Source organism: Pezoporus occidentalis, unplaced genomic scaffold (assembly GCF_034315485.1).
Source record: "Pezoporus occidentalis ecotype Australia unplaced genomic scaffold, CSIRO_AGI_Poc_V1 ctg193, whole genome shotgun sequence".
Classification (NCBI taxonomy): Eukaryota; Metazoa; Chordata; class Aves; order Psittaciformes; family Psittacidae; genus Pezoporus; species Pezoporus occidentalis.
This window is the reverse complement of record NW_026913782.1, coordinates 194385-210602: the sequence shown is the minus strand read 5'-3', so window position 1 is coordinate 210602 and position 16218 is coordinate 194385. Positions and strand designations below refer to the sequence as shown.

At 51.1% G+C, this 16218-nt stretch overlaps 1 protein-coding gene across 1 annotated transcript; it reads left to right on the top strand.

The window, feature by feature from the left end:
* The first annotated feature begins 264 nt into the window (after nt 1–264).
* Nucleotides 265–15543, top strand: TGM4 (transglutaminase 4). The gene is made up of 14 exons (XM_062617171.1): nt 265–414; nt 5454–5642; nt 5749–5855; nt 6170–6299; nt 7333–7451; nt 8829–8936; nt 9415–9589; nt 9826–9964; nt 10222–10325; nt 11169–11420; nt 12454–12801; nt 13755–13924; nt 14259–14395; nt 15217–15543. The coding sequence occupies exons 1-14, from the start codon at nt 399–401 to the stop codon at nt 15356–15358; spliced, it is 2136 nt and encodes a 711-aa protein (XP_062473155.1). The 5' UTR covers nt 265–398; the 3' UTR covers nt 15359–15543.
* The last annotated feature ends 675 nt before the right edge of the window (nt 15544–16218 follow it).

Sequence of the window (16218 nt, the reverse complement as noted above, 5' to 3'; positions counted from 1 at the left end):
AGCCCTTGCGTTGCAGCCCCAGTAACCTGGATGTTGGGGCATAGGCGCATTCCTGTTACTCATCTAGCCCATGATTTTACCATTTGTCAGGGAAGGGTCTGTCCACTTGTCATCTGATTGTGCAAATCCACCTTCCATGTGAGTCGGGATTTGGGTTTCGCTCTTTTCCAGGCTCTGACTATGTGCACAGGGAGTTGCAGTCATGGTTTTTTTTCCATAGGCACTTCCTTTCTCTAAACACCTCCCCTTGGCAGTGGCCCTGCTGACACCTCAGAGCAAGACACTGATAAAAGGGCAGCCTGCCTTCCTTCTCCACGCTCAGCAGCAAGCGGCACAGGCTACTCAGGAGCTCGGGAGCAGCATCGCGGGCATCTCCGGTTGGAAGGCTGACAAGAACCATGAGCAATAACGCTGGTGAGTTTCACTGCTCCGTACCCCTGTGTTAGACGTGCAGTTTGGCAGGTCTCCAGCGGGCAGTTCCAGTGGAGGTGGAGAGCTCTCACCCCTCTGACTGCCATGGGGAACATGTTATCAGTGGTGTTCCACCTTGGGGGAAGGTGTTTCGGTACCACTGCTGCTCAAGGGGGGTGGGTTTGCTGTGGCTGTGCAAGTTCTGGTTTTAGGGTCATAGAATCCACTAGGCTGGGAAAGGCCTTTACATCTTGACAGATCAGTAAACGGGCTGTGAGATGCAACTTGCTTATTATCAACATCTGGTTCTAGCCATCAGTGGCCATGGGCAATTCATGCAGCTCCTTTAAACTTGTCCTGTGTCAAAGTGAAAGGAATTCCTTTGATTCAGGCTACTTAATCGTGGAGATTATTACTCTTCAGTGGTGGCTGATACCATCTGACAGATGTTTTAGAGTAACTGGAAAGAGGATTTATTTGGATGTGAGCTCTGGCCTATTGTCAGCACATCCTGCACCTAGAAAGGTGCCTGAGTCACTCCTTCAGCACTGCAGAGCCACCACCACTGGTTGTGCTCCTGGAGCCAGACCCAGGATGCTCAGAACCCCACATCTGGGGAGCCAGGAGCAGGTCTCCACAGCATCAATAGGGGAATGATGGCCTGACACTGCTCTGATCCCCTCCGGTTCGTGCCTTACTACTCTGGGTGTGGATGAGCTGAAGCTCCTCAGGAAGTCTTGGACAGCAACATCTCTGGGATGTGATTTCATGTTGCTGGGATTTGTGAGAGTGTTTGCCTGGAGGCTGGGCAAGGATAGGGAGTAAATGCAGGTGTCCAGGTCTTGCTCTCTCTTGTAAAACTACAGTTCTCATCCCACTCCCATCCTGTCCTCCCTTATTCCCACTGAATCCAGCTATAAATGCTCTGCTCCGCATTAATATACTGTTTTTAAACCACATCACCTCATCCTCATGTTAAAAAGGTTTCAGGTTCTTACCAGTGCAAAGTCCTCATGTCCCTGGTTTTTTCCTGGGTGATCACTCAAAGCCTCCGAACGTCTTCCCAGGCAGATAGCAACGCGATGGGGCCAGCAGGGTAGTGCAGAAAGGAGCTCCATAAGGGATAAATCATGGAACGAGGAGATGAAAGCGAAACACTGCCTTGCAATTTCTGCTTAAAGGAAGGAAACAAAATCAGTTGAGAACAGCTGAGGTTTGGGTTTGCTTCTGGCTTGCCCTAGGAGCAAGCAGAGCCTCTTGCACGGTGAGCCTCTGCACCGTGAGCAGGCATGTTCTCAGCGTGCTCCGGGCAGGAGGCAGGGCAGGAAGCTGGAAGTGGCACACAGGGGCTGCCCGGGGAGCTTGGCTGCAGCCCAGCCCCTCGGATCACCGGGTACCACGTGTGTGTTTGCACAGGAATCAGTGCACTGCGACTGGGACAGGTCTTTGGCACCGCACTCTGCACTCTCAGGGCATAGAATCATAGAATATAGCCAGCCACCATAGCATCAGCCAGCTTGGAAAAGACCTTAAAGAACAAGTCCAACCGTTACCCCAGGGCTGCCAGGCCACCACTACACCACAGAATGGTTAGGATTGGAAAGGACCTTAACATGCCTTGTGTTCCAAGGCAGCTGCTGTCTGTGGTGTTAACCTGTGCATCCTCAACATTGGTAGTGTCCAGAAACAGGGGGTGGAAATGCACTCCCTAAGTTAGGAAATGCTGTAAGGACAGATTCCCCAGAGCCCTTTCCCACAGCCGTCCTATGCATTCAGCTCCCACATTCCTCCATAGCCCTCTCCCATCACCAGGGCTGGTTTTGGGAGCTTCTCACCCTGGCACCAGTGTTTCCATAGGGAGCACGGTTGAGAGCAGCTTTGGTGGCTGGAGGTTTGTTAGTGCTGAGGAAGAGGCACTTCCCCTTCATCCTTCTCAAGAAGGTTAAGCAATTATTTCAGCTGAAGTTTCTTGACATTAATACAGACGCAGATCCCCCCACACACACATTGTTGTGCAAAACATCAGCCAGATGTTGGCACCTGGCAGGCAGCAAGCAAGCAGAAATGAAATCGCTTCAGAGGTGATGGCCAGTTTTGAGTCTGTATTTGCTGTACCACTGATAACTGTTAAGTAATGAGGATAAATATGGTTTATAGCGTTCCTAAGAAGAAATACACGGAGGCAGTCATCTAGTGGGGGTCCATCAGTTTGCTTTACTCGAGGCTGCTGCCTTCCAGGTGTCAGTGGCACACGTGCCACTGATTCCAGCCTGCCCCATCTCTCGTGCCGCAGCAGCTACCACCAGATTGCAGCCTTCTCTAAGCACGGCTCTTGTTGAGCTCAGCCCAGCAGGGGCTGCCTGATACCGTGTGAATCTGTCATGGCATTTGCTGAATTAATCCCTTCCACCATTATGCCTTTGATTTGCTAATTTCTGGGTTAACGTAAGTGGGTTTGAATTTCCTGACTCTCCCAGGTCTCCGTCTGAATCACTCCTGAGCCAATTGCTTTTGCGGTATTGTTACTCCCCGCTGTTTACACGGAATTTATCCTTTAAGGGTGTTTAATGGGCAGGTACAAGACAGGTCAGACACTCCCAAAGACATACAGCTCAGCCACGTTCCGGCATGCTCCGGCTTTCCCTGTCACACCTCCCAGGGCAGCCTCCCAAAGCCTGAGGCCAGCATTGAAAGCTGAGGTCTTTCTCTTTGCTCCAGTGCAGCATCAGGTTGTGCCTCTTGGAGCCCCACTCCTATGACACAGCCCTGAGCCAGGAGCTGCTGGGCACGAGGTGGTGGGGTTTTGCCTGGCTCTGCTCCCATCAGGCTCATCCAGTTCCAGCCCCTGCCACAGGCAGGGACACCTCACACCAGAGCAGGTTGCTCCAAGCCCCTGTGTCCAACCTGGCCTTGAACACTGCCAGGGATGGGGCAGCCACAGCTTCTCTGGGCACCCTGTGCCAGCGCCTCAGCACCCTCACAGGGAAGAGCTTCTGCCTAAGAGCTCATCTCAGTCTCCCCTCAGGCAGGTTCAAGCCATTCCCCTTGGCCTGTCCCTGCAGGCCCTTGTCCCAAGCCCCTCTCCAGGTTTCCTGCAGCCCCTTTAGGCACTGGAGCTGCTCTCAGGTCTCCCCTTCAGGAGCCTTCTCTTCTCCAGGCTGCCCCAGCCCAGCTCTCTCAGCCTGGCTCCATAGGAGACGTGCTCCATATACCACACCATACTACACCATACCATACTATATAGTGCTCTGCCCCCCATGTTTAGCATCTTCCAGGCAGGTAGCATTTCTCCAGCACAGCTGGCCCCCAGCCCCTCCTTTGGTTATCTGGATTGCAGGAGAAACCAAGTTGCAAGGATCCATGTATTCAGACTTCCATGCTAGGCTGGTCAGTGACTGTTGTTATATGACCTGGGACTAATTCTTGGGGTGGAAATGTAAAACACCAACTTCAGTGTCTTGAAGAGACCCATTTTTCAGGCCTTTGGCGTCCTGAGACATTGGGTATTTCAGCAGCTGAGGGGAGCTGAATTTTGGAACACTTAGTTTCCTCCCAGCTTGACTCTATGATGTGCTGCGTTTTGTAAGGAGCAACTAAAGCTACTGTTAGCTATTATTTGATAATCATAAATAATACATTCAGCGCTACTATAAGGCTGATCTTTGACCAGAGGGGATTACACTGAGATTAAAGTCCCAAACGGTGAGGTTTAATTTTTAAGCTGCTCTCTGCTAACTGAGGGCTGCCTGGGAGCATCACCTCTGAATGTGCATTGGCAAGCAGTGCTTTCTCCATATGTCTCTACTACTATTACTGCTACTACTACTACTACTACTTGTTTTAGTACCTGCAATAGGAAAGAATCATTTGTAACACTCAGAAAGCTGATGCTCCATGCGTTCAGCACAGCACAGACATGCAGCAAGCAGCAAACAGAAGTTGCTGTCACAGCCCTGGCTTTGACAAGGTGCCACCAGCAAAGCAGCTGAGTAGGTGAAGGAGATAGCTCAGGGACATGGCAGGAGCACGGGCAGAGATGTTGTGGTGATCAGGACCTCTGGTGGTGTGAGATGCTGGGGGATGCAGCTGCAGTGATGGGATGCAGATGTGCTTTCCCTGCTCTGGTTTTGAGAGAGAAGCAAGACTTCCACAACAAAACGTGCTGTCATGCATCTGGCTGTCCCATGGAGCTGGCTGCTGCCATGTGCAAGGGTAGGCAGTGGGTCAGCCAGCAGACATGGGCTGCCAAACCACTGAGTTCCCATCTCTGAGGAAGCAGCCCCAGGGAGCACAACCTCTCCCAGGTCACTCATTCTTCACTTGCCCAGGGCCGGTGCAGAGGTCAGGCATACCTCAGTCCAGGTGGATTGCTGCAGCACTCACCACTGCCTGCCTCTGCAACCTGTTCCAGCAACACAACTGTCTCTGTATCTCTATATACATATATGAAGTCGTTGTTATGTTATGTGTTATACGTTATGTTATCAATTATACAAAACGATATGATCATAGGAGAATCATCATATCACAGAATGGTTTGGGTTGGAAAGGACCTTAATGATTATCTAGTTTTACCCCCACCTGCCATGGGCAGGGACACCTTCCACTAGGCCAGGCTGTTCAAAGCCTTATAATGTACTACGATACATCATATTACATCATACATTACATATATGTAATACATCATGTTACATCATAGACTACATAATGTAATACATCATATATTACATTGCATTTACATTACATTTTGTTATGTTATACCGTACCACATTATATCCTATTATATTAGTACAGTGTAGTGTAGCATTGCATAGTATAGTGCATTGTAGTGTAGTATAGTACAGCACAGCATAGCATACAATATGATACTGTATTATTTATGTGTATATATGTATAGATAAACAGTTGTACCATTGAAATGCCACTTGACACTCAGATGTTTCGGTGCCTCCCGGGGCTCCATTAAGAAGAAGAAGAAAACTGTCTTTACTGAGCAGTTCACCACCAATCTCTTTCCTCTCCCCTCTCCCTTCCTGCTGAAGGCTTCCCAGGGAGCGACCTGAAGGTCGCTGGGCTTGACTTCCTCAAGAGCCAGAACTGCCGCCTGCACCACACGGATGCTTACAACACCAGCAACCTGGTGGTGCGGCGCGGGCAGCCCTTCCAGCTGCAGCTCACCTTCAGCAGGGAGCTGCAGGCTCCCGACAAGCTCTCGCTGCGCTTCAGCATCGGTGAGTGCTCCTCCATGGCCGGCAGGAGATGCTCTCCTGGCAGCCGCGCTCCGGTCGCTGCGGACCCGTGCAGCCCTCCTGCATCCTGTGCTGGCTTTGCTTCCAGGTGAAAACCCAATGAGATCCAGGGGCACCCTGATGTCGCTGAACCCGAGGCGGGAGGAGGATCTCAGCAGGTGGCAAATCTCCATCCTCAAGAGCAGCGGCAAAGAGGTAGAGCCCATGGGAAGCATTTCCGCGTGGAAGCAGCAATGCCGAGCCTGTTGGGAGCAAATCCTCCTCCTCCCCCTGCCCTGCTTTCCCTTAGCCCCTATCACTTTGGGTGGGCAGCAGCCTTGCCTTGTTTAATCCCGTTTAACCCATTGCTCCCACACTGCACACGCAGGATGCACCCATCCCATCCTTCCCCTCTCTCCTTGCCCAGATGCCCTTGGCTGCCAGCTTTGGCACTGATCCTGCAGGACAGTGCTTGTGCCTGTGGCTGGGATGGAGGCTCCATCATGCTGTCTCTTTTGTTGCCTCCACAGTGCCTACTGTCTGTCACCAGCTCACCCATGGCCCCAGTGGGAAAATACACCCTAAATATAAAGACTGGAAACAACATTTACAAGCCCGAAAACAGTGAAGTCTACCTTTTGTTCAATCCTTGGTGTGAAGGTGAGTGGTCCTGCAGCCACAGAGGTAATCACTGCTCCCTGGGGAGCTTTTCCTCACATTTTTCCTGCTCTCTTTCCCAAATACACTCCTTTTTTTTTTCCCATAAACCACCACAAGCAGCATCCTCATGGAGCCAGTGGGGAGCTGGGCTATAGCAATGGCGCAGCATCCTCATGGAGCCAGTGGGGAGCTGGGCTATAGCAATGGCACAGCTCCTCACTGGGGAGTCCTCAGTGCTGGGTTTAAGGGACATCTCTCTCTCACTCCTGTCTATTTCCCTGGGTCAGCACTACAGTTAACTGAGATCCTTTGAGCCTGGAGAAGAGAAGGCTCCTGAAGGGGAGACCTTAGAGCAGCTCCAGTGCCTAAAGGGGATACAGGAAACCTGGAGAGGGGCTTGGGACAAGGGATGTAGGGACAGGCCAAGGGGAATGGCTTTAACCTGCCCGAGGGGAGACTGAGCTGAGCTCTAAGGCAGAAGCTCTTCCCTGTGAGGGTGCTGAGGCGCTGGCACAGGGTGCCCAGAGAAGCTGTGGCTGTCCCATCCCTGGCAGTGCTCAAGGCCAGGTTGGACACAGGAGCTTGGAGCAAGCTGGTCTGGTGTGAGGTCCCTGCCCATGGCAGGGGTTGGAAGTGGATGAGCTTTAAGGTCCCTTCCAACCCAAACCAGTCTGGGATTCTGTGATTCTATGACTGCATTGGCTTAAAATCCAGCTACGAAAGTAACGGGACAAAAAAGTGTGCTGTTGGTTGGCATCAGTCCCCAAGGTCCCTGCTGCCAGCTTGGTCAATTAAAGTGTTGGGAAGCTCTTTGCTAAAACAAAACACTGGTCACACAGCAATAGATCTAGAGGAGTAAATTAAAGGGTAGTCTTAGAGGACAATTTTCCATGATAGGAAAAAGAAATGTGAGTGCTGCCTGGTCATCATTTGTGTGAATGTCCCAGACCACCAGCTCTTCCAGTTGGCATCCCAAGGAAAGCTTTGACTACTGTGTGCAAACCACCTAACACTGAGGGTTCTTTTGCTCCAGATGATGTGGTTTTCATGGCTGATGAGGCACAGAGAAAGGAGTACGTGCTCAACGACACGGGCTACATCTACATTGGGTCTGCATACAGCATTTACAATAGACCATGGAACTTCGGGCAGGTAAAGCAGCACTTGTCGGTGCTATTACCCTTATTTGCTCTGTCTGCCTTAGGCATTCAGTTCAATGAATCAGAGCTACAAACAGTTTAATCCCATGAGTAGCTCAAAGTGCTGGAGCAGCCCTGCCAGCTTCACCTGCTTGGAGTAACCTGTGTGCTTCAGTGTTTTCCCCATCCACAGCTGGAGAACAGGGTTCAATGGCATGGTAGTAGTCAGAATACAACCCCCCTGGCAAAGGATGTGCAAGCTGTGCAAACAAAGCATTTCTGGTTGAAGAGATTCCCAGAAGGAGTCCTCCCCTCTCCCATGCAACCTGAACTCATGAGACATGGCGAGGGCAAACAGATCTGAGCATTTACTTTCTGCATCATGATGGGGAAAAAACAGGGGGAAAAGCAGTGGCAGAGGTTGTCATCGCTCCAAGTGGTGCCTTCCCCGGCCTCGAGGTGAGCTGTTGGATGCAGGACACAAGCATCCCACCCTCCCAGGAAGGGTGTTCCTCACTGCTGCCTCTCAGATAACTCCATTGAGTACAATGACAAACACACTCAAGGGTAGAGATAAGAGGGAGATGCTGGAGCAGGTTTATTTGCACCCCATAGGAAGCACACAGGCACCCAAACAGAGCATCTTACACTCTATCCACACAGAATTCCCACCAAACAATGTTGGGATCTGTTTGCTTTGGGTTTCTTTATTTGTTTTTAATTATTTTATATCGTTTTATAAGTCTGTGGTTTCAAGCTGCAGGATACAGAGAGCCCAGCAAAAGTGCTCACACTGATGCTTCTTCCACAAAGGGCCAAAGGGCACTGGCCTCACTGCAATTCCTACCCTAATATTTATTCTGCTGTTAAGCAATGGGAATTCATATTGATCTTGAGATTGATATTCTGCCGAGCTTCGTTGGATCAGATGTTTCACATCTCTATGACTTGAACCTCAGGGAGCTTTATCAGCAATTGCTAGTTAGGAATCTTTTGCTATAATAATCTCCATTTCTGCATCTTTTTCTCCTCTCCCCGGGGTTCATTCCCTGAGGAAAATCCATAGCCCTCTTAAACTTCCATTACTCTTGTGAGTAGCTTGCAGGAGGATGACGTTGGTGACATAGGGCTACTCACAGGAGTAAAGATTGCTGGGTCAGGTTCCAACCATGTTTGCAAGACACGAGGCTTTTGTCTTCTGGCCATGGTGGGGGTCATTTAAGCCATCCTTTGAAGAGAGTAGCTTTCGGAAGCCCTGTAGGCTTGGAAATTCCATACCATAAAGGATGTTTGGAACTGGTCAGACAATTCCCTCCACGTGCTTGGATAAACTTGAGCAAATCCTGGGTTAGAGCAGCGTATAAACGTCTCCATTTTCTCTCCAAAACAGTTTGAGGAGTTCATCTTGGACGCCTGCATGTATCTGCTGGACAAAAGCAAGCTCAAGCTGAGCAACAGAAGGGATCCTATATTCGTGTCTAGAGCCATGTCTGCTTTGGTACGCCTCTCCTGTAGAAGTGCTTTGCCCTTCCAGCTTTCCTTCCTACTTCTCACTTGCTCTTCTTCCCCTGGGGCCTTGAACACCATTTCCGGATGCATCTGAGATGGGTTCCTTTGGGAAACTGCAATGAGAAAGCCATTTTGGGTGGAGGGAAGAGGCGAGTGATATACAGCATCGCCCCATCGACACAGATACAGCTTGCTGCTGCCCCAGTGGTTGTCCCTCCCCGGGGAGGGTCAATACAAAGGTTGTATTTTGGGGGGTTACTGCTCTCTGTGGTGGGACTCTTCTTGGAGCCCTAGGGTTTCAGATGCAAGACGCAGAGTGCATTTTGGCTTCCCTGAGCAGCACCTTGGTCTAGATAATCCAGGTGGAGGGTTTCCAACCAGCCTCGCTGGCTGCCACAGGGCTGTGGAGCAGAGACCCTGGGTTTAAGGGTTCAGCATCGTTCTCCTTTGCATCTGTGCTGCCACAGGTTAATGCCAATGACGACAGCGGTGTCCTGCTGGGGAACTGGTCGGGGAATTACAACAACGGGACATCCCCTCTGGATTGGATCGGGAGTGTCTCTATTTTGCAGAAGTATTACAAAACAAAGCAGCCAGTCCTTTACGGTCAGTGTTGGGTCTTCGCAGGAGTCCTCACTACAGGTAAATGGTGACCTGTCTCCCTTCTCTAATTACTGTGCTAATAAGCCAGATTCCTGTGCCTCTGAACACCAGGGGTGCAAGAGTCATCACAGCATCCCAGTGCGGTTTGGGTTGGAAAGGACCTTAAGGCTCACCCAGTTCCAAGCCCCTGCCACGGGCAGGGACACCTCCCACGAGAGCAGAGGCACACACCAACCCGAGTGGTTTGGTGACGCTGTGTTTTGTCCACGCTGCAGTGATGCGCTGCCTGGGGATCCCGTCCCGCTGTGTGAGTAACTTCAACTCGGCACACGACACGGAGGAGAACCTCAGGGTGGACATCTACCTGAATGAGCTGGGAGAAAAGCTGAACGGGATGTCCCTCGACTCTGTCTGGTACTGACAAAAGGGGTTGATGCTTCTTACACACACCCACCCCCCCCATCCCAAAGCACCTCCTTTCCCAGCCTCAGCAATCCCTTTGGGAATTTCCCTACTGCTTTGGGTTTGCTGCCTGGGAGGTGGAGAGAAAGCCTGGGGTTTCACAGGGTTACACACAAATCCCCATTAAACCTGCCCTTACTTAAGAATTAAGGGAGAAGACTGTGGGTTTCCCATCTCACTCCTTTCCTTTCCAACCCACATGCATGCAGGAACTTCCACGTGTGGAACGACGTCTGGATGAAGCGGACAGACCTGCCAGCGGGGTTTGATGGCTGGCAGGCAATCGACTCAACCCCTCAGGAGCAAAGTCAAGGTAGGGTTTGCCTAGAAAGGCTCTTCAGCAGCTCGCAGAGGAGGCAGGGACATGAAAACCATGGTTCCCAGTTAGCAAAGCGTGTGCTCCCCATGCACATCTTCACGTACTTGGGCAGCAGCATCCTAAAGCTGGAGGTCCCACTCCTCTTGTCTCAGCCTGGCACAGGAGGAACAGCATCTCAGTAGGCAGAAAACCAGCCTTGTAGGAAGCTGTGGAGAAAGCAGGAGCTGTAGGAGAATGTTATTTCAGAGGTGAGAGCACACGCACACAGAGCTAACAGAGGTTAGCTGGAAGATCAGAGCTGATTTCTCTTTCCACCGTCCTCTGATAGGTGAAGTTGAGGACTCAAAGCGGTCTGTAGTAGGAGGTGACACAGCTTTCCCAGTAAAGATGCTTTCTGTAGAGCTTTCTTGTGGAAGTAATGAGTTACTTCATTGGTAAATGAAGGGGGCCAGTGCCAAAACTGGTGACTACCCTCCCAGGGTGCGAAAGAAAACATGAGTCCTCAAGGCTGTGCAGAAAGTGGGGTATTGCCAGATCAAACACAAGTGGCTAGACTCAATTGATTCATCGCCGAGCCATGACTTTCAAACCTTAAACTTCTTATTTAAGTGGGGGGAAACACATAAAAGCTCTTAGTAGACCTTGGTCACCTATAAAAAAGCCCAAACAGCTCTGGGATACATGGGGGCTCTTGGAGTTCATGACTGAAATGGAGGAGTATTTACTACTAAGAGCCATGGCCACAGATTCCAGCTTGAGTGAGTCTGATGGTTGGAACAAAAACTGGAGGCTTTGCTCGTGTTTGGAAAAGTAAGTGTTGTTGAATGCACTTTGTAGGCATTTTCCAGTGTGGTCCCTGCCCGCTGAAGGCTATCCGAGAAGGGGATGTGTATCTGCCCTTCGACAGCAAGTTTGTGTATGCCGAAGTGAACGCTGACAAAGTCTACTGGGTGGTCAAGAAGGTGAACGGCAAGGACAAGTACATCAGGATTAACACAGAGACCCGAGGCATCGGCATGAACATCAGCACAAAAGCCGTGGGGCAGGACAAGCGGGAAGACATCACCTGGCAGTACAAGTTCCCTGAAGGTAACTGCTCCATCATCTAAAATAGAGTCACAGAATGAACCAGGTTGGAAAAGCCCTTCAAGCTCACCCAGTCCAACCATTCCCAGCACTGCCAAGGCCACCACTAACCCATGGCACTGAGGCCTCGTCTCCACGCTGTGTGAACACTTGCAGGGACGGTGACTGCAGCCCTGCCCTGGGCAGCCTGTTCCAGTGCCTGAGCACCCTCTGGGGAAGGAACTGTTCCTCAGCTCCATCTAAACCTGCCATATAGTCCCAAAGAGCAGACCTCTGGCCTTTCTATAGAAAACACCCACAGAGGCAGCTGCAAGGGCAAGCCCTGTGTATAAGACCTGGAGAGAGGCAGCATTGCTCCTGTGTATCTTCATGCCCAGAGAGAGTGAACCTATAGGCAGTGGAAGTAATGGGCTGAGTGACCACTCTAGTGGTTGGACTCACCGCTGCTTCATTTCTTCATTATTCTTCTTCTTGTCTTTCCATTCCCCAAACCACACTGGAAACACAAAACCCCACACTCCCTCCCCAGAGGCAGCTGGGCTAGACAAGGGCAAAGAATTTAAGAGCATCCATCCTTGAAAAGTGTATAAAATGCTACAGTTAGATCTGGAGAGAGGCTTTGGGCTGGAGCACTGCATCCTCCCTGAAGCAGAAGCATAAAGAGAAGGTGGTTCTATATGAGGAGACTGAGATACAGAATTCCAGTCTGGTTTGGGTTGGAAAGGACCTTAACATCATCCAGTTCCAAACTCCTGCCACAGGCAGGGGCATCTCACAACAGACCAGGTTGCTCCAAGCCCCTGTGTCCAACCTGGCCTTGAACACTGCCAGGGATGGGGCAGCCACAGCTTCTCTGGGCACCCTGTGCCAGCGCCTCAGCACCCTCACAGGGAAGAACTTCTGCCTTAGATCTAACCTGAACTTCCCCTGTTTCAGTTTGAACCCATCACCCCTTGTCCTGTCACTACAGTCCCTGATGAAGAGTCCCTCTTTGACACCTAAATATAGCTGTTACCCATCCTTTTTCTTCATCCAGGCTCCGAAGAGGAGAGGAAATCCATGCAGAAAGCTTCCTCCTTCATCCGCCCTTCAGGAATAGTGCCTCGTGCGCGCTTCGCTTCGTCTTTGCCCGCGGGTCATGTGGACCCCAAGCCTACGGTCCTGCAGGAGACAGTCTCCAAGTGTGGGCTCCAGCTTGAGATAACCAGTAAAGCACCTCTGTATCCTGGCAACCCCTTTGAACTGGCCATCGTGGTGAAGACCTCAACTCCCGGGACCTGGACCATCAATCTGGCCAGCTCCTGCCAGCTGCAGTCCTACACTGGGAAGGTTGAGGCCAGCCTTGGACATGTCAAGGAGACCGTCAAGCTTGAAGGCAAATCTGGTAGGCACAGAAAGCTTGCTGTGTTCTATGGGCTCTTTACTGTGGCAGGCTGGGGCTTCACTTGAGTTTGTTCATAACAGCTTCACTATTTGAGCAGAGCAGGGCACAAAGAGCAGAAATTGCCACCTAGCTCTCTTGTTACTGCATTTAGGAGCCTCAGTTATAGCCTGGGATCCCACCATAGCAGTGACCATGAATGCCCTGTCTCTGCTGCAGCTTCAACGAGATGGTTAGAAGTACATCAGTGTGGGTGGGATGTGCTGGAGCATCTACATCCCATTCTCACTGTGTGAGCCTCAAAGATGCCACCACAGGCTTTGGGTGTACGTGTGTGCATCAGGTCCCTCAGGGGATTTAGATGGCTGGAAAGATTCACCTTGTTCTTGCTCTTGCTACTCTGACATTGATGAGCTGGTGGTGGTGCTGCTGAGTGTTACTGTCTGAATCCTTCACCCAGGACAAATGTCAACCTCCTGGCTGATCCCAAGGGCTGTTTGCTGTTCCTTGCGGACCTTTGAGTGACCTGATCCCCAGCAGTGGGATTGAGATTTGCTAAACAGGAGGCTAATGAGTGAGAATAACAGCAGTAGGGCATTTCAAGCATGAGTCACTCATTAGAAGTCTTTGCTGCTGGTGGTTGCTGAGTGTTCTCATACATACATAGGACAAGGAGTAATGGCTTTAAACTTAAACGGGGGAGATTTAGAATCATAGAATCAGCCAGGTTGGAAAAGAACTTTAAGATCAAGTCCAACCATTACCCCAGGACTACTGTGAGGTGTCCCTGCCCACGGCAGGGGCTTGCAACTGGATGATCTTAAGGTCCTTTCCAACCCAAACCGGTCTATGATTCTATGAATACACCTCATTCCACACCCACCACCAGAGCTGACTTTGCCACCCAATCCCTGGGTGCGTGATGAAGCCACCAAGTTCTGTTTTCTTCTCTGCAGAGGTGCAGGTCCCTCTGAACATTGCAGCTGACACATACATGAAGACGCTGGCATCGGTGGAAGATGAAGTGGTCATCCACATCACTGCCATTGCTGAGGTCCAAGGGACAGATGACAAACTCACCAAGGAGACGACGATGAGCTTTGAGTACCCCCCCATCACTGTCCAGGTGAGGCAGAATCCCAGAACCATTAGGGTTAGAGGGGATCTCAGATCATCCAGGGCAGGTCACACAGGATTGTGTCCAGGTGGGTTTGGATCCTCTCCAGAGAGGAGTAGCCACCAGCCAGGCTCCTCGGGGATGAGGGGTAAAGCTGGGCTCACTGTAACACCATGGTGATGTTAACATTCCCAGAGGATGTGGTGCCTTGGGAGGGTGGAAAGGATAGGAGTGGTTGTCCTCCACCATGCTGGCGGTGAGGAGCAATCCTACATCAGCTCCAGCATCCTTATTACCCCTCTCATCTCTGGTATTTGGGTTTGTTTCTTTCCTCCTCTGCCAGATGCCAGAAACAGCCAAACTGAACAAGGAGTTCACCTGTGCCTTCATCTTCAAGAACAAGCTGAACGTGCCCTTGGACAACTGCAAGCTGCTGGTGGAGGGCTTGGGCATCTTTAAGATGTCAATGTTTGATCAGGGGTAAGGACGTGACTCCAGTATGAAATGAGTATGCCAGGACTCTGTTTCTTCCTTTTTAATCTCCTTTGAAGAAGCAGTTGGGGGATTTGGAGTAACCAGCCCCTCTGCATTTGAACCTGAACCCCATCTGGGTGCAGTACAAAGACCCACACAGAGGTTGATGTTCTCAGGGCATTTGGGCACAAGAGGGCTCACTCTGTGTTGTGCTGTGATGCTGGGTGCTACCCAGCCGCTGTGAACACAGCTGCTTCCTTCAGAAGGCCTAAACTAACCTCCCTGGGAGGTCTGGGAAAGATCCCCAGGATCACTGGGACCAACAGCCAGCATCACTGTGCTGAGACCCTCCTGCTGCACCTTGGTGCTGGGAGAAGGGAAACAGTCACCCTGTGTGAACCAGGCAGCCACTGGTTCTTTAAGTGAAATGATTTGAAAGCAGGAAATAAGAACCATAACTCATAGGATCATAGAATCCCAGACTGGTTTGGGTTAGAAAGGACCTTAACATCAACCAGTTCCAACCCCTGCCATGGGCAGGGACACCTCACACCAGACCAGGTTGCTCCAAGCCCCTGTGTCCAACCTGGCCTTGAACACTGCCAGGGATGGGGCAGCCACAGCTTCTCTGGGCACCCTGTGCCAGCGCCTCAGCACCCTCACAGGGCAGAGCTTCTGCCTTAGATCTAACCTGAACTTCCCCTGTTTCAGTCTGAACCCATCACCCCTTGTCCTATCACTACAGCCCCTGATGAAGAGTCCCTCTCCAGCATCCTTGTAGCCCCCTTCAGACATGTTGGGACTACTTGTTTTTCCTTTGTCCTTAGGGATGTGAAGCCTGGCAGGATCATTAAGTCTGAAATAATCTGCACTCCAACCAGACTGGGAGAGAAGAAAATAGTAGCCAAGCTCACCTCGAACCAGATCAAAGCGATCTGCACAGAGAAGGCCATCACCATTGTCGAGTAGGATGGGGTGGCCTCACTAAAGGCCTTTTCTAACCGAGCTGCATGTGGCAGACACTTCCTGCCTCCTTCCTTGCTGGATAGTCCTGTGCAAGTAAAAAGCAATAATCCCATGAAGTGAACTAAACTGATCGAAAGGGCACAGTTGTGTTGATTGCAGTTGTGATTCAATAAAGGTATTAAAATCGATGGCGTGATTGGGTTGTGTGGCTCCCACTTCAGGCCAGGGATTGGAGCTCAGGGAGGTGCCAGTGTCAGTCATGGTGAGTATGAGCCCAGGGCTGTTCTGCAGCCACTTGGCTGCGGTCCTACATGGGAGGCCACCAGGGAGATCACTGCACCATGGGCAGCTCAAAGATGCTTTAAGCATTTCTCATTGATCCTCTTCCTGTCCCACCCAATTCTTTCGGAAGCAGTGGAATCTGCAGCAGCGTTACCAGTACTTCCCTAGAAGTGTGTCATCAGAGAACCACAGAATCAAGCTCATCCAGTTCAACCATTGCCCAGCAGTGCCAAGGCCACCACTAACCCATGGCAGTGAGGGCCTTGTCTCAATGGTGTGTGAGCCCTTGCAGGGATGGTCAATCATTTTACGTGCCAGCCTATAAAAAAGGGAGGAGGAGAAGAAAAAGGAGGAGGAAAAAGGCAAAAGAAGGGGTTTGACCCTCTCTTGTGTTTCAAAGATTTGGGAAACCCCAGGAGGAGCACCCAGGTAGTTGTTGGGCTCCAGAAGGTGGTCAGGCTGCCTCAGCCCCTGTGCCCATGGCACCCTGGGTCCCTGCAAGGCCACCTCCTGCAGGGGCAGGGCTCATGTGTGTGGTGCCTGTAGGAAAGGGAAGAGCAGGAGGTCCTTGGCAGTTGAAG